An 18748-nucleotide genomic window follows, 5' to 3' on the forward strand; every position below is an offset into this window, starting at 1 on the left:
ATAATAACTAAACACTGGAAATAACTTACAAGTTCAAGAGTATGGCACTGATTACATATAAGGCAAGGACATATAATAAAATGCTCTATGGCCATTTAAAAATAACAGATTTCTGCTATAGGGATGTAATGTATAGCATTACTATACATGACTATAGTTAATAATACTGTACAGTGAATATAGTTAATGGTGACTATAGTTAATAATATTGTGTTGCAGGGCTCCCCTGGTGGCACAGTGGTTAAGATTCTGCCTGTCAATGCAGGGGACACAGGTTCAAGCCCTGGTCCGGGAAGATCCCACATGCTGCGGAGCAACTAAGCCCATGCGCCACAACTACTGAGCCTGCGCTCTAGAGCCCACAAGCCACAACTACTGAGCCCAAGTGCCACAACTACTGAAGCCCGTGCGCCTAGAGCCCGTGCTCTGCAACAAGAGAAGCCACCGCAATGAGCAGCCTGCACACCGCAAGGAAGAGTAGTCCCCGCTCGCCGCAACTAGAGAAAGCTTGCGCACAGCAACGAAGACCCAACACAGCCAAAGATAAAAATAAATAAATTAGGGCTTCCCTGGTGGCGCAGTGGTTGAGAGTCCGCCTGCTGATGCAGGGGACACGGGTTCGTGCCCCAGTCCGGGAAGATCCAACATGCCACGGAGCAGCTAGGCCCGTGAGCCATGGCCGCTGAGCCTGCGCATCCGGAGCCTGTGCTCCACAATGGGAGAGGCCACAACAGTAAGAGGCCTGTGTACCGCAAAATAATTAAGTAATTAATTTTTTAAAATAATAATAATGTGTTGCATATTCAAAGTTGCCAAGAAAGTAAATCTTAAAAGTTATCATTGGGATCTCCCTGGTGGCACAGTGGTTAAGAATCCACCTGCCTAAATTGATACAGCCACTATGGAGAACAGTATGGAGGTTCCTTAAAAAACTAAAAATAGGGGCTTCCCTGGTGGCGCAGTGGTTGAGAGTCTGCCTGCTGATGCAGGGGACGCAGGTTCGTGCCCCGGTCTGGGAAGATCCCACATGCCGCGGAGCGGCTGGGCCCGTGGGTCATGGCCGCTGAGCCTGCGCGTCCGGAGCCTGTGCTCCGCAACGGGAGAGGCCACAATAGTGAGAGGCCCGCGTACCACACACACACAAAAAAAACTAAAAATAGAACTACCGTATGACCCAGCAATCCCACTACTGGGCATATACCCTGAGAAAACCATAATTCAAAGAGTCGTGTACCACAATGTTCATTGCAGCTCTGTTTACAATAGCCAGGACATGGAAGCAACCTAAGTGTCCATCGACAGATGAATGGATAAAAAAGATGTGGCACATATATACAATGGAATATTACTCAGCCATAAGAAGAAATGAAATTGAGTTATTTGTAGTGAGGTGGATGGACCTAGATCTGTCATACAGAGCGAAGTAAGTCAGAAAGAGAAAAACAAATACCGTATGCTAACACACATATATGGAATACAATAATAATAAAATAAGGTTCTGAAGAACCTAGGGGCAGGACAGGAATAAAGACGCAGACATAGAGAATGGAGTTGAGGACACGGGGAGGGGGAAGGGTAAGCTGGGACGAAGTGAGAGAGTGGCATGGACATATATACACTACCAAATGTAAAATAGATAGCTAGTGGGAAGCAGCCACATAGCACAGGGAGATCAACTTGGTGCTTTGTGACCACCTAGAGGGGTGGGATATGGAGGGTGGGAGGGAGGGAGACACAAGACAGAAGAGATATGGGGATATATGTATATGTATAGCTGATTCACTTTGTTATAAAGCAGAAACTAACACAGCATTGTAAAGCAATTATACTCCAATAAAGATGTTAAAGAAAAAAGAATCCACCTGCCAATGCAGGGGATACGGGTTCGAGACCTGGCTAGGGAAGATCCCACATGCTGCAGAGCAACTAAGCCCATGCGCCACAACTACTGAGCCTGCGCTTTAGAGCCCGTGAGCCACAACTACTGAAGCCCACGTGCCTAGAGCCTGCCCTCCACAGCAAGAGAAGCCACCACAATGAGAAGCCCACGAACCGCAAGGAAGAGTAGCCCCCACTCGCCACAACTAGAGAAAGCCCGCACGCAGCAGTGAAGACCCAACAAAGCCAAAAAAAAAAAAAGTTACCACCACAAGAAAAAAGTTTTTGTAACTATGCATGGTGATGGATGTTAACTACGCTTATTGTGGTGATCATTTTGCAATATATACAAATATCAAATCATTATGTTGTACACCTAAAACTAATATAATACTATATGTCAATTATACCTCAATAAAAAAAATTTTAACATTTCTATTCATTGGTACTAGAAGGACATACACATGAAGAGAAAACTGTAGGTTACAGTGCCACATATAAAATAATCTCATTTTGAATTTACATATATAGATGCATGTGAAAAATCCACAAGGTGACACGTGAAAATATTACCAATAGTAATCTATGGGTAGGAGATTTCAGGTGACGATTTGTCTTCTCTTTAATTCTCTCTTAATTTCAAAATGATCATGGAATACATGTTCATAGGCTTCACTTCATGGATTCGACCAGCTGGAAATTGAAAATATTTTTTCAAATTTCAGATAGTTCCAAAAAGCAAAAACCTGAATTTGCTGAACACCGGCAACTATTTACATAGCATTTACATTGTATTCGGTATCAGAAGTAATCTAGTGATGATTTAAAGTATACAGGAGGATGTGCCTTGGTTATATGCAAATACTACACCGTTTTATATAAGGGACTTGAGTATCTGAAGACTTTGGTATCCAAAGGGGTCCTGGAACCAATCCCCCATGGATACCAAGAGACGACTGTACTTATGTAATAAAATGTTAAGGGCTGTTGGAATTTACCTGCCCTTCACTTGGTAAATTACTTCTACATTTTCCTCATTTTCCTTAATGAACAGCTTGGGAGAGCAGCACAGTCCACCTCACCATCTGTCAGGTCATCTTCCTCAGACCTGCCCTCTCCTTCCCTTTCTCCTCCTAGTTTTAGAGTCCATTTCACAGCCTTCCTTTCTCCAAGGTCAGTGAACAGAAAGCAAATGTCCAAGTTCTGGCTGACAAGCCAGAGAACAAAAGCACATAATCAGCTTTGTGCCGAAGTCGGCTCTACGACTCCACCCTCTGTCTCCGGGGGACCGAAACCCACCCTGGGGAATGCCAGCTCTTCAGTTTCACTTGGCTGGGGCTTTGCCACACCCTGAACCATCATCAAACTGGAGGATTTATGGACCAGAATTCAGGCTTCGAAGACTTCCCAGGCACGGAACTTTCTATTTTTCATCCACAGAACCCAAATTTAATGAGAGTTTTTAATAATAACTACTATTTAGAGAGCGTTTATTATGTGTCAGGCACAGGGGTAACCTAAGCTTTTCTATACGCTATCTCATTTAATCCTCATACAACACCTGAAGGTAAGTGCTGATACTCAGGCTCCTGGGAGGTGAAAAAATTTCCCAAGCTCACAAAGTTAGCCAAATGGGAAGAAAAGCTAGAACCCAGGACTATCTGACTCTTATCCTCCATGCACAGGGCCTCCCTAGATGATGTATAAAAACTGGTATGGCCTCGCAGCATTAATTTATGCATTTGATGACTGCCTAAGCAACATGCTAGAAACAAAAAACACCTTTCCGAAAGAAAATGTATAATTTACATACATGAGAAACTAACAAGCAAGGCCAGTTTTGTCTACAGCTGAAAACTCTGACCATCTGGAAAAATAAATTTGTTCTCAGCAAGTCTGTGCTGGTCAGTACTACTGGAACAAATTCATACGCAGGGTCCAGCCAGGAGCTGGTCATGAAAATTATTTCTGCAAGTGCTGGAATTAGCCCTTATTCAGCCTGTCCCAGTATTGGGCTGATTTGCAGATGTCCCAATCGAGGTCCTGCAGGAAAGAGATGATAGGCACAAACTAGGTAGCTCCAGGACACTTTAATAAAGAGGCCGTGTGCAGGGTGCAGAGAAACAATTAAGGGACAATGCAGTACCTCTGGGGACAAGAAGGGAGTGCTGTTGTCACACCCAGACCTGAAGCATCCAGGAACAGAGAGGGAGCTCAGAGCACCTGACAGAAGCTAAGCTAGGACCTTTGGTCTAGGGACACAGCCCATGTGATGACTCTATAGGCAGGGAGCCAGAGGAATAAATATCTCCACCACACTCTCCTCCCTCCCTCTGATCTCCTGCTGAGGCCCCATGGCTGAACCTAGCCACAAGCCGGACTACAAGAGGGTCACTGATATAACCCGTACTATGCACAGGTAGTCCATATAGGTCAACCTCCCAGAGTAAAAAGCAAGTGGAACAGGGGTAGAGTGGACCTAGAAAGGCAAATGGAAATTATCCAGCACATCCAACACCCCCTTTCCTCTCCACCAGCTTCTTTTTTCTCCCCTGCTCATTCACTGCTGTAGACCCTTTGATTGCTGCCCCTGACACTTCTACCTTCCTCTGCCCCAAGGGGGGTATGGGAGGCGGCTGCAGCACCCTCCAGCGATGCTCTTCCAGCCGATCAGCTCAAGGACCACTACGACAGGAGACATCACGTAACACCCATCATATTCAACTCACTCAAATTCAACTCACTCATCTGCTACAAACAAGCATACACTGTCTTGCGCTTATTCCTCAGGATAGGTAACTACCCCTGTGGCTGCATTCTTAAAGCATAAATACTGTGGCTCTACTTCTAAATGCAGGTTTCAACCTGCAGTGAGGATGAACTTTAAAAAGAACATACGGCAAACTGAACACACTCACTTCTCTAGAGCCCCCAAAGCCCATTCCTAGCCAAGCTCCTAAGCTCTTTTTTTAAAAAGGACTGAGAAAACCAGAGCAGAGACCCTTGCTGTCAAGAGATGGCAACATTTTGGAAGATGGAAAGGGAACGGAGGGGCAGAAACTGACCTAGAAGGGAAGAAACAGAATCTAGGTGTATGCAAAAGGGGATCTGGTCAAGGGTGGACGCCATGTGCCTCCTAGAGCCTGCGGAGGCCGCAGGGCAGAAGGAAACCTGGAGCATCAAAGTCCGAATTCAGAACAGCTACACCTCATCCCGGAGCCCCTTCCCCACTCTTAGCAGCTTGGTAACTATAATTCTAAGCTTTATGGAATTATTTAACTGCTTTTAAAACTCTGTGCATCTGTATTGTTTTAAAAATTAAATTAATTTTAAAACATTTTGCCAAAAATTGACATGCATGTATACTACTTGTTGCTGAGATTCTTCTGATCTCAGAGCCAGAAATGAAGTTAAAATGGCCATTACAAAGGGGAGAGAGAATGGCCCTATGGTTAGCAGAGCTGAAGTCCTGATCAACTATGAAAGGAAAAGACAGCTTGCTCTAAATGCCAATTTTAGGTTCAGTTTAGACAAATAATAACCGAATACATTACTCCCCCTTGCACCTTTATTGAGGTATAATGGACAAATAAAAAGTGCGTATATTTAAGGTGTATAACTTGATGTTTTGATACATCGTGAAATAACTGTCACAATGAAGCTAATTAACATATCCATCACCTCACATAGTTACCATTTTCTTTTTCTTTTTGTAGTAAGGACACTTAAGAATTACATTCTTAGCAAATGTCAAGTATACAATACAGTATTATTAACTATATTCACATTGCTGTACATTAGACTGAATAAATTTCTTTTGAACATTAAAGAGACTGCCATATTTTGAGAATTCATAACAGGAGGGAAGCAATTTAATAAAGAGCCAGTCGATTGGGCATGGGAACTGCCTTCTGGTGTTTCAAAGTTGGTCAGATGGCTGGCTTACATGGGACGTGCTTGACTTGAGGACTGTGGTCCTTGCCAAAGCCCTTGGTGAATGAGACTAGAACATTCATGAAATGCACAAAAGTAGAAACTCACCTCCTAGTTGGCTGCCTAGCCCTGGGATGACACAGGTGAGATTCAACACACTCCCCAGGCTGAATTCCACTGCTGAGCTTGGGCCCAACTCAAGGGAGGGAGGCCACGTCTGATGTTTCTGCCTCCCACCTCCCTCCCCACACCTCTTGCTCCCAAAGGTGACTCTGCTTTGCCCAAGAGTATCTTCCTCAAACAACCACCTCTACCAGCAGCTAATGAGCCCTGGCAGGGGGGAAAGGCAAGCCATTAATGATCTGGCAGACTGCCTCTCTGCTACCCAGATGGAAAAATGAGAGGAAGAGAGAGAAGGTGAGGGAGAAAAGAGGAGCGAGTAGGAGTGCAGAGGAAGGAAAGGAGAGAACGCATCTATTCACACCTCCACGGAGAGTCAGACCCTGACATGCAAGCGGCTGGCTTGGATGGTCTTTGGTGCATTAAAGTATCATTAAAAGACAAGTTTTGCAAAGGAAAGTAAAATCGTTACATTGCTATTGTGGATTTTTGCTTTTAAGCAACTGCACAAGTTAAAACGTCAGCTCTCTATAAATAATTCTTATTTTACACAAGTTCTCAGCCCAGCAAAATATAGCCAACTTAAATAATCAATATGAATGTATAGTTACTTGCAATGACCCACAAATGAAAATTAAAAGCAATGCCATTAAGGCAGCGGTTAAGAATCCGCCTGCCAATGCAGGGGACATGGGTTCGATCCCTGGTCTGGGAAGATCTCCCATGCCGCAGAGCAACTAAGCCTGTGCGCCACAACTAGTGAACCCCGCTCTCTAGAGCCCATGAGCCACAACTACCGAGCCCACGTGCCACAAGTACTGAAGCCCATGCGCCTAGAGCCCATGCTCCACAACAAGAGAAGCCACCGCAAATGAGAAGCCCGCGCGCCACAACCAAGAGTAGCCCCCGCTCGCCGCAACTAGAGAAAGCGTGCGCGCAGCAATGAAAATCAAACGCAGCCAAAAATAAATAAATAAAAATCAATCAGTAAATAAATATTTTTTTAAAAAAGCAGTGCCATTAAGTCTTCAAAGGGGGCATCATGTTGGCCTGCCAATAAAAGAAGAACTTTTCCTAAAGTTAGCAGAACTGCACTGGGAAGCTTCTCTTTCTTTACATGGCTTTTCCGTAGAAAGTCTTACCATGCAGATCAACAATTTAAATGCTTCCCGCCTAAGTGAGCAAGTCCTGACCTGAGTCTCTCTGCCGCCACTTAACCCTTCCAGTCCACCCTGACACTGTCCGAGGTACTGCCCAGCCCACCGGCTCTCTGAGATCCAGTCCTGCAGAAGGGATGAGCCATAATGCCCTTTCACTTAACACATGATTTAACACCCACGTGGTGGGGGGGGGGGGCCGGGAACCTGACGCAAATGGGACCAATCAAATGGGAGAGATCCTGGGAATGTGGAATTGAGACAGATTCCAGTGAGTCAGCGTTACTGGACCCAAGAGGTCATGTATGTGGAATGGAAAGCCTGCTGGAGCTCTCTTTCAGAGAAGGGGAAAATGCGGCCCCTCTGCAATCCCTCAGAGAGATCCAGAAAGTCACTTCCATTCACGATTCTGGATCCTCAGGAGGAATTGGAGATTCTTCCAATAAATTCCCTTCCTTTCTTCTTAAGCCAGCTGTAATGGGTTTCTGGGCCCTCCCCATCCCCTGGCTTGAGGGTAGGGATTTTTTTGAATAGACTGTTTTTTTTAGAGCAGTTTTGAGTTCACAAAAAAATGGAACAGAAGATACAGAGATTTCCCATACACCCCTTAACGCCACCCACACACACAGCCTCCTCCATTATCAGCAGAGTGCATCACCAGAGGGGTACATTTGTTAGAATCAATGAATCTACACTGACACGTCATTATCTCCAAAAGTCCATAGTTTACATCAGGGTTCACTCTTTTGTTTTTTTTAAGTTTATTTTTAAAGTTTTTTTTTTTAAGTTTATTTATTTTGGGCACACGGCATGTGGGACCTTAGTTCCCCAACCGGGAATCAAACCCGCGCCCCCTGCATTGGAAGCGTGGAGTCTTAACCACTGGACCGCAGGGAAGTCCCCCATCAGGGTTCACTCTTGGTGATGTACATTCTATGGGTTTGGACAAAGGTAAAATAACATGTACCCACCATCAGAGTATCATACAAAATAGTTTTACCTGAGGGCAGGGATTTTTGTCTGTTTTATCTCTGCTACATCCCAACAACTAGAATAGTAGGTTTTCAATAAATACGTGTTGAATGAATGAATGAATATGTAAAATGAAGTTGATCTCTGTTACGAGTCTATGATTCTTTTAGAGCAATGGTTCTCAAAATGTGGTCCTAGACCACAGCATCAGCATCACCTGAGAACTTGTTAGATATACAAATTCTCAGGCCCCATCCCAGGCCTACCTAATCAGGAGCTGTGTATAATAAGCTTCAGGTGATTCTGATGCATGTACAGTTCGAACACCACTGGGTCTGAGCATTTACAACTCTATATACCCAACAGGGCATGTAGTGGTCACGCAGTAATATTTATTGAATGTATAGACCTTAAAGGCCTGCAGACAGGCCTGAGACTGTGAATGAACTGACCAAGATGCTGGTTTTGCCTGCTAAAGATAACAGGAACATGTTAAACTTCAGTCCCTTACTACTAGGAATGCTATGGAACTCCTCAAAAGCTGAATCAAGAGTGGTGGACAAGGAGTTTCCAAGGACTAGAGAGTGAGAGCAGGAGCCCCCCCACAGAAACCAGAAACCACAGAAACCAGGAGGGAAGCTGCTGTCTTCTCCTTAGATCTGTAGCAGCAGCCACAGAGCATATTAACGAGCCCACGGAGGCTCCGAAATAAAATGAAACCACGTCCAAGCCAGTGACCAAGGGCCGAAGGGCTGGGCCTCCTGGCAACTGCAAATGCCCATAAGCTGAAAAGATACCAACTGCCCCCAAGCGCCAGGCACAGACGCAGGAAGAATGATCTGTGGAAAGAAAGGCCCTTTGTGGTTTATGACCATGGTCAGAGCGACAGCTATCATTTTCTTCTGGGCAAAACCTCCGGATCAACAGCCAAAGCCCAGAGCATGCGGATTTCTCCTTCCCCAAGCTTTTTGTGCAGGAATAGCAAAGTAACACCCTAATACTTCATACATTCCCAAAGGAATAGAGGCCCTAGAAGGAAACTCATTTTAATGAATCACCTACTGTGTACCCTGCTCCCACCATTCCACTGTCCACACTGCAGCCAAAGGGACCTTTGTAAAATGCAAATCTGATCCCTCACGCCCCTGATTAACTCTTCAATGGCTTCCCATTGTCCCTTGAAAAGACCAAACTCCATAGCCAGGCAGAGGAGAGCTCTCAAAAGCTGACCCTGGGCTTCTCTGGTGGCGCAGTGGTTGGGAGTCCGCCTGCCGATGCAGGGGAGGCGGGTACGTGCCCCGGTCCGGGAAGATCCCACTTGCCGCGGAGCGGCTGGGCCCGTGAGCCATGGCCGCGGAGCCTGCGCGTCCCGGGCCTGTGCTCCCGAGAGGCCGCAACAGTGAGAGGCCCGCGTACCGCAAAAAAATAAAAAATTTTAAAAAATTTAAAAAAAGAATAAAATAAGCTGGCCCTGTCTTTCTCTCTGGCCTCCCTTCACCTCCTCTTTTAACCCCCTCTGTCACACCTCTACTCCCACTCCAAGCTCAGGCTTTTTTTTTTTTTTTTTTTTTTTTTGTGGTACGCGGGCCTCTCACTGTTGTGGTCTCTCCCGTTGCAGAGCACAGGCTCCGGACGCGCAGGCTCAGCGGCCATGGCTCACGGGCCCAGCCGCTCCGCGGCATGTGGAATCTTCCCGGACCGGGGCACAAACCCGTGTCCCCTGCATCGGCAGGCAGACTCTCAACCACTGCACCACCAGGGAAGCCCAAGCTCAAGCTATTTTGAACAGCTTTCACATGCCCTCACTTCCAGACCTCTGCATATGCTCTTCTCTCTACCAGTCACACCCTTTCTTCCGACCCCTACTCCCCAGCGCTCACCCCTCAGCTCCTCCTGGTAAATTTTAATCTTCCTCAGGCTTTATTCCTGCTATCCCAGAGCTCCATCTTGACCACCCCTCCCCCAGCCCCCAACCCCTCCACACACACACACACACACACACACACACCCCATATAGTTAAGCCTTCTGGATGCTTCCAAAGCTCCTTGCCGTTCTTCCATCATATACGTGGTGGACTACAGATCATAAACTCTAGACTCTGGCACTAAACTGCTTAGATTCAAAGCCCCACTCCACCACTTAGTAGTTAAGTAGTTAAACTACTTAGTCGTTTACTCCACCTTGGGTAAATTACTTGAATTCTCTGAGCCTCAGTTTCTTCGTTCGTAATGAGATACCTCCCTCACTGTACTGTGAGGTTAAAAGAATTCATTTCAGTTCCTGTATGTAAAGGCACATGGTAAGAACTATGTGTGAACTCTATGTGAGAGACAGAAGTGTGTGCTCTTATTCTTTCTGTACTTATCACACTATATAATTGTCTGGACTATAAGCAAAAGGACAGGGAGGGGATACCATCTTCAGGGGCAGACACTGCATACACATTTGCTGAATGGATGGTAGCTCCTCTGTTTTCTTTCCACTGTCCCACACTGCCTCACAGGGGCTGCCATCCTAGAGGGTAGAAAGTATTAGACAATTTGTTCCAATGGGAATTATTAACATCAGCACAAGGAGGAAATTCTTACCTATTTTCTAATTAATGAAGCAAATTTAAAAAGATACACAAATGGCCAATAAACTCATGAAAAGATGTTCAGCATCTTTAGCCATTAGGGAAACATGAATCAAAACCGCAAGGACGTGACTTCCCTGGTGGCGCACTGGTTGGGAATCTGCCTGCCAGTGCAGGGGACGTTGAGTTCAATCCCTGGTCCGAGAAGATCCCACATGCCACGGGGCAACTAAGCCCACGTGCCACAACTACTGAGTCTGCACTCTAGAGCCCGTGAGCCACAACTACTGAGCCCACATGCCACAACTACTGAAGCCCACGCACCTAGAGCCCATGCTTCGCAACAAGAGAAGCCACCGCAATGAGAAGCCTGCACACCACAACGAAGAGTAGCCCCCACTTGCCGCAACTAGAGAAAGCCTGTGCACAGCAATGAAGACCCAATGCAGCCAAAAATAAATAAATAATACTTTTTAAAAAAATGAAGTGAAAACACACATCCACAGAAAACCCTGTACATGAATGTTCATAACATCATTATTCATAATAACCAAAAAGTGTAAACAACTCAAATGTCCACCAACTAATGAATAAACAAAGTACGGTATGGAATATTATACAGCCATAAAAAGGAATGAAGTATTGATACATGCTACAACACAATGAACCTTGAAAACATTATGCTACATGAAAGAAGCCAGACATAAAGGCTGCAAACTGCATGATTCCATAAAGAAACAGAAAGTAGATTAGTGGTTACTTAGAGCTGGAGGGGAAGTGACTGACTGTTAATAGATCCAGCATTTCTTTTTTGGAACAATGAAAATGTTCTGGAATTAGAGACTTGTGATGATTGCACAACTCTGTGAATATACTAAAAAATAATGAATTGTATGCTTTAAATGGGTGAATTGTATGGAACGTGAATTATATCTCAATAAAGCTGTTCTTTTTTTTAAAAAAAAAAAGAAGCAACTGAAACAATAGTGAGAATGACTATTTCTCAGCACTTGCTATGTGCCATGTGGCATATTAACCAGATTTTTTATATTGACTCCTTGTCTGGAATTTCAAAAAAGGCAAGAGAGGCTAAGAGTACTTTTTAAAAGATACCTTCAGGAATGAGCCTAGCCCAGCCTCGAACACAAAACAGATGCTCAACAAACATTTCTCTTTACTTAGTCTGGTGTTTCACTTAAGAGATTATAGGGCACAGACCTAGGATTATAACAAAGTCTTGGGAAGGAGAGCAGCCTGGAGCTGGAGGCGAGGAGGCCTTGTCAACCCTAAAGCTAAACTGAAGAGAAGTTGGGAGAGGTGTTGTGATCTTGGGGCAGAGTTTAGGGCTGAAATTGTGGACACGGTGCACGGCCCCGTGTCAAAGCTGAGTGACTTGCTCTGGATTACCTCTTGCCCAGGGAGTTTTTGGTAAGGCAGTAAAGGAAGGGCAGTAGTTAACAGGCACAATCCTGGACTTGGATTGTCTGGGTTTCAAAATGATTCCGCTTAAACAAGCTTCTTAGCCTCAATGGCCTTAAGTTCCCTCACTGGCAAAATGAGGGTAATGATAGTTCCTACCTCAGAGAATTAAGAATTAAATGAGTTCGTTATATGGAAGGCACTTAGAACTACCCTGGCACACTGTAATAGCTCCATATATGTTAGCGGGTGCTATCATCACCTTCGTCAATATCATCATTATCACCTTCGAGAGGCATGTCTGACTAGACACTCAAGGGCCTTGCCCGAAGGAACAGTAACACATTTGCTCTTGGTGTCTGCTCGCGGGCTGACGACTTTACACCCATTTCGCCTGTGTTCATGCGCAGGGTGGAGAGGGAGGGCGTGATCTGTCCCGACCCAGCTGCTGCGCAAGGTCCTATCAAGATTCCCGCTGACCAGGGAGGCAAAAGGGCCGGGAAACTCGCGGCACCCCACCCCCACCCCCAGCCCCCAGCCCTCAGCACTCCAGGCTGAAGGGATGAAGGGTCTGGGAAGCTTTGGGGTGGGAAGAGGGAGAGGGAGGAGCGCGGGGCGGAGCTGGGGGAGGTCCGTCGGGAGGGAAAGGCCTGTCCGGAGACAGGGAAGCTGGGAGAGTGGGCGCTGCAGCCTCGGAGGTCGGGCCGGCACGCCGTGCGAGGTACCTGGAGTCGAACTTCTGGCCGTCTGGGAACATTCCCACGTAGTGGTAGCGCACGAAGTCGCCGCTGCGCACGGTGCGGGGACACTCGTCGGGCACGAAGCGCCGCTCGATCTGCAGCTCCGTGTCGGAGCCCAGCCCCAGGCCCGCCACGGGCGCCGCCTGCCCGGTCACCCAGAGCAGCAGCAGGAGCAGCGGCGGCGGCGGGGGCCGCCAACCCCGGGCCCTGATCGCCATCGCGGGCAGCGAGGAAAGGGGGTCGCGGCGCGGAGCTGGAGAGGCGCGCTGAGCTCGGGCGGCGCGAGTCGGGCCTGGGCGTGCGGCGGCGTTTGCAAACGTGGAAAAGACTCCCAGCCCTCCCCGGGCAGCAGCAACCACCCCCTCTCTCCCGCCCCCCGCCCCCAGGCCACATCCGAGGGAGGGGAGGAGCCGCGGCCGGGCGCCAGGACCCGCCTGCTGCGCCCTGAGACGCCTGGGCCCGCAGGGTCCGGTGGGCTGGCCCGCCCGGGGAAGAGGCGGGCCTTCTTTGGCTGGCGAGTTCAAAGGGGACCCGTCCCCGAGGGAGAAACCGTGAACTCCTCGGGACTGGGCTTCGGCCCAAAGTTGGGAGGGAAAAACTGTTACTACCCAGGCAAATCCGCTGGTCTCTGCCTGTCGCTAGAGACTCTCCGGATTTAGTGCCACCAGAGGCTTCTACGTGGCCGCGGATCCAATTACCCCTTGCTGCTTTGGGGAGGGAGGAAAACTTTTTTTTTTTTTTAATTAGTTTCAAGGCTGGATTCTACGTTGAAAATGACTGAAACCGTCTTCAAGATTTTTTTCCAGGACTTTTTTTTAATACTCAGAGAAAGGGGGAGACATGAATTGTGAGACTCCCCTGACAGTTGTCCAGAGGAAAGTTTTAAGTGGCTACCAGTGAGTGCTACTTAATAGCAAACATCCCACGTGGTCCCACCCGCATGACTGAGCCGGTTAAGACCCCACATTAGAGACTCAGATGCTGCGGGAAATTCATTAGAGTAGTTTAATGCATTCTTAGCTTAGAATTGGTTGTTCTCATTTATTGAAACTTTGGAATAGTGAAAGCAAATCACCAAAGGTTTCTCAACTCGTTTTGGAAGCAAACAATACCAATACCAAAACCTGGCAAAGGTAGCAAGAGAGAGAGAGAATGTGGGCGCCAACCTAATTTATAAATAGAAATGCAAAAATGTTAATAAATTGTGACTAAATTGAATCCAACAACTTATTAAAGAAAAGAACACAATTATGCGGACGATTTAGGTGACCTGCAAATTGTCTGTGTCCTCTAAGATGAAGATAAAACGTACTAATTTAAAAAAATGATAATTATTAGATTATAGATTTTATTAGATGCAGGATCTAATGAGAAACTACACATAGCACTAAAGAAATGTTCATTATTCCTAATAGAGCTTATTCTATTGAAATAGAAAACCTATTAATACAATTCATCCTAACACTGGTTATTTATAGGTGCTTGAATTTGGGGTGATCATTTTCTTCCTTCTATGTACTTTTCAGTAGTTCTTTATGGTTTTTAATAACAATGTCAGGTTTTAAACAGAAACAAACAAAAAAGTCAACCTGGTTCCAGTCAGGAATCTTCCACTCCCTTACTGTGACTGTGGGCAACGCATGCCACCTTCTGGGCCTCGGTTTCTTCATCTGTAAAATGAAGTGGTTGATTTCTAAGACTTCTTCCAATTCTAAAATCCTATGATCCTGTGAGAGAGAAGACATTCTAGAATGGAAAAGAAGACAGATGTAGGAAGAAACAGGCCAGGTAGTGACCACCACTTCCATTTTGCCTTGTAGTGCTTCCAAGTGGTTTGATTTCTTGTCATTCCTTTTATTTTATTTATTTATTTATTGGCCACGCTGAACAGCCAGGGATTGAACTCAGGCCCACGGCAGTGAAAGCACTGAGTTCTAACCACTGGACCACCAGGGAATTCCCTTGTTATTTCTTTTAAAATGTTAATTATCTGATCAAATAGTATGTGTGCTCTATAATGTCTCTCTAAATCCTAACAGACATTCTTTGAATTGGATTTCTGTAGCAATTTACCAAACAGAAAATTTACCTCTTGGCATTACTGACATTATCATAAGAACTAACTAAAATCAAGCTGAGATTTTAAAATAAGGATTTCCATTAAACTTCTGGGGGTGACTTTGTGAGGACTTGTCAAGTCTAAAAACTGTAAATCCAGTCAAGAAGAGTCAACAGTAGACTAAAAGCTTAGAAAGGTAAAGATGGGGGGAAGAGGTGAGCAGGTGAGAGACAGGAACCAGAAATAAGGGAAAGGTACTGGAATTTTTTTAAAGGAGCAGGGAGAGAAGTGAGAGAGAAAGCAAGAAGGGAAACATAGAAGAGGAGAATCAGTGAGAGAGAGCCAGAGAGCCAAGGAACAATTGAATGTGACATAGTCAGAGGCGAGGACATAATAGAAACATCCAAAAGGTCTGAGGCCAGGATGGAGGCGTGGAACAACATGGAGAAGGAAGCGAAGGAGGATCTGAAACAGGATCGGTCTGAATGAACGTCAGAGAACTAGGTTCTTTCTATCCACCTCTATACAGGAAGTTAGTGGAAAAATTACAAACATAGTCCGTCAAGTAAAGCAGGGCACTAAAGAAAGAATTCCAGTTTTCATTGAGCCTGAAATAAAGAAGGACTCATGCATGAATCAGATCTTCCAAGAGCAGTAAACCCTGGAGGCTAAGCTTTGTAAGCTATTAACTTCAGCTTGGCACACACTGAGTTGGGGATAAAGAAAAGGCCAGTATTAAGAAAAACATCTCCCCCACCCCACCCCCCACCCCCGCCAAATTCATCTGAGTTGACCTGAGGCAAAAGTGAAGTAGGAGAAATGTTTCCAGCAGTGTGATCTCTCCCTCCCCAAGAGTTTCCAAGAAGTTCTCCCACCTTCAGTATTTGACAACACACCTGGAGTCACCATGTGGTTTGATGAAAAACCCTGGACTAGAAATCAGACCACCCTGGTTGTAGGGCCACTCATGCCCCTACTCTCTGAAACTCAATTTCCTTATTTGTAAGATGTCTTGCCTACCTCCATAGAGTTTCTAGGAGGATCAAGGGAAGCAATTTATGAGGGATGGAAATCTGCAAAGTACTGTGTAAATGTAAGGAATCGCATTTATCTATGAGTGAGAGAAGACCCAACTCAAAAATCACTTAACCCATAGAGATGTATACTATCTCTCAGAAGAGAAAGTCTGGATGGGAAGCAGCTGCAGGTGTGGTTAATAAAGTGTCTCTAGAACATCCTCAAGGGCTCAGGTGTCTTCTCCTGTCCTCCTCAGGGGGTTCACTGCTCCCCCTCATGATTCCAACATGGCTCCCCCAGATCCAGCTACCACATGCAGGGAAGCGCCACCCTGAGGCACAAAAGGGATCTTTTATCTTTCCAAGTATCCTTTATTAAGAGCAAGCATTTCCAGAAAGCCTCCCTCCTACAGACCTCCCCTCATGTCTCATTGACTGAAACTATCCCATGCCCATTGCTAACTTATCAGTGGAAGAGAAATAGGATCACTACGATTGGTTTAAGACTAATCAAGATTCATCTCCAGAGAGCAAGGAGAGCCTCCTCTGAAGTAGATGGCTCCCTAAGCTTCCTGAACAAAACCAGAGTGCTGTGAGCAAGGAAGCGAAGGAGGAATGGCAATTGGTTTGTCAACCAACAGGTTTTGTCAATTACGTTAGATGTCTCCCCTTTTCCCTCCAAGCATCAAGTAAGGCACATTGTCTGCAATTTTTCCTCTAATCCTACTGGTTACTAAATAGAATACCAGTTTAAATTATTAGAAATAATAATACGGGACTTCTCAAATGTTTCCACTGTGCTGCAGAGAGCTGTGGACATGGACCCTTGGGAGCTTAGTGACTACTTGACCAGAATTCTTTGAAGTCTGGTGTTTAGCAGGGGGGAAGGGGGGGAGACAGATTCTGCAGTCTACCCTCTAATCTAGCCATGATTCATTAGTATGTAATAGGGTGTGATCTTTCCCTTTTACTCATTTTTTTCCTTCCTCCATCTTCCCGGTGGGGAAAAGGTCATTGGTAAATTAAGAACTAGTTTAAAAAAACACCTTGTGAGCAAAACAATGGCATCAAAGCTATGCTGCAAAAGCTGGTCAAGATAAGCAGGATCGGCCTTCCCTGGTGGCGCAGTGGTTAAGAATCCACCGGCCAATGCAGGGGACACGGGTTCGAGCCCTGGTCCAGGAAGATCCCACATGCCGCGGAGCAACTAAGCCCCTGCGCCACAAATACTGAGCCTGTGCTCTAGAGCCTGTGAGCTACAACTACTGAGCCTGTGAGCCACAACTACTGAAGCCCGCGCGCCTAGAGCCCGAGCTCTGCAACAAGAGAAGCCACCACAATGAGAAGCCTGCATACCACAAAGAAGAGTAGCCCCTGCTCACCGCAACTAGAGAAAGCCCGCGTGCAGCAACAAAGACCCAACATAGCCAAAAATAAAGAAATTAAATTAATTAATTAAAAAAATACATATAAGCAGGAGAAAAATCTAGTCATTTGGGGGAATTCCCTGGTGGTCCAGTGGTTAGGACTCCATGCTTCTACTGCAGGGGGCCTGGGTTCCATCCCTGGTCAGGCGGTTGAGGAGGGGGGAAGAAGAAGAAAATCTAGTCTTTTAAAAATTGTTTCATTCAGAAAGGCTTCAAACCTATCCAGTAACACAGAGTCAGGGCTAGCTGCAGCCACCCCTCTACAATTAGGCCAACACCAAGGCCCTCTGGCTGGCCTTGAGAGTGAATCTGCTATCTTAGGATGAAGCAGAGGGGCAGAAAAGACTGAAGCAGAGGATAGAACACGGAGGGAGGACAAAGAAGGCATCTCTCACTCACCTGGGCTAGGCGCCTGGGTAGAAAGTGAAGGGTGACTCCATGTGTATTCACAGTTGGGTAATAATCATTTTACTCTTTCTTTCTGGAAAGGAGCTGTACCTGCACACCCCTCCAGATGCTATAGGCATAAAGAAAGGGTGATGGGTAAGAAGAATGATTCAGAATCATAACCACCAGAGAAAGAATTCCTGTTTGTCTAACTGCTTACTAGATGTCACTACATTGAGTTTATCACAATCAGAAAATGGGGCTGAATTTGAAAGATGGCCCTGGGTCATAAAGAATCTGACTCCATTTTTTTATGTTGACCACTGTCACCCTTCAAGCCCCGCCTCCACTTTCCGCTTCCTCCCCACCTGTGGACAAGCTGATAAGAAAGCCTACACACTCCTTCCCTTGGCACCAGAGGAAAGTTCAAACCCCACAAAGCCTTGGCCTGTGTGCAGGAGTATTCACCCAGGTTCTACCTCCTAAACATCATAAAACCCAGGGTCACTCACCTTTCCTTTGCTGAAGCTATTTTTGAACTGTCTTAGGTGCCTGACCTGCTCTCCCAGAAAGCCTCAATATGTGAATAATAAATTTCTCCCTACCCTCTCGGTGCATATGTGGCATCATCAGTCTTGACAGCAAACCGATTTGGGGTGGAGGAGGGTCCAGAATACTTCTGTGGAGTGACCACAACACCTTGCATATCATCCTGGATCGGTGACCAGGAAACTTCTCAATCTGGTGCCAAAATACATAAAGAACCCAAGCTCACATAAACAGGTGGATATAGCAGCAAAAGAATTTTCACTAAACAAATATTGTATGTTAATTCATATATGTGGAATCTAGAAAAATGGTACAGATGAACCTATTTGCAGGGCAGGAATAGAAAGGCAGACGTAGAGAACAGACGTGTGGACACGGGGGGAAGGGGAGGGTGGGATGAACTGGGAGATTAGATTTGACATAAATATACTACGATGTTTAAAATAGCTAGTGGGAAACTGCTGTATAGCAGAGAGCTCAGCTCGGTGCTCTGTCATGGCCTAGTTGGGTGGGAT

At 46.0% G+C, this 18748-nt stretch overlaps 1 protein-coding gene across 3 annotated transcripts in view; it reads right to left on the reverse strand.

Moving 5' to 3' along the window:
- Positions 1-13028, reverse strand: part of FKBP9 (FKBP prolyl isomerase 9) — a 50567-nt gene extending 37539 nt beyond the window's left edge. Inside the window, exons 1-2 of one of the 3 annotated variants that reach the window (XM_082662094.1) lie at positions 7125-7215; positions 5920-5940 (exon numbers count right to left, since the gene is read on the reverse strand). Coding sequence is in view for 1 of the 3 variants with exons in the window: in XM_082662093.1 (XP_082518219.1) it covers positions 12781-13013 (233 nt within the window). In the remaining 2 variants the exon portion in view is untranslated. Of the gene's footprint in view, positions 1-5919; positions 5941-7124; positions 7216-12780 lie in introns of those variants that run through there. The other 2 variants (XM_082662093.1, XM_082662095.1) reach the window with 2 other exon arrangements.
- Between the last annotated feature and the right edge of the window lie 5720 nt (positions 13029-18748).

The sequence above is a fragment of the Grampus griseus genome (assembly GCF_964374135.1).
Source record: "Grampus griseus genome assembly, chromosome: 9".
Lineage (NCBI taxonomy): Eukaryota > Metazoa > Chordata > Mammalia > Artiodactyla > Delphinidae > Grampus > Grampus griseus.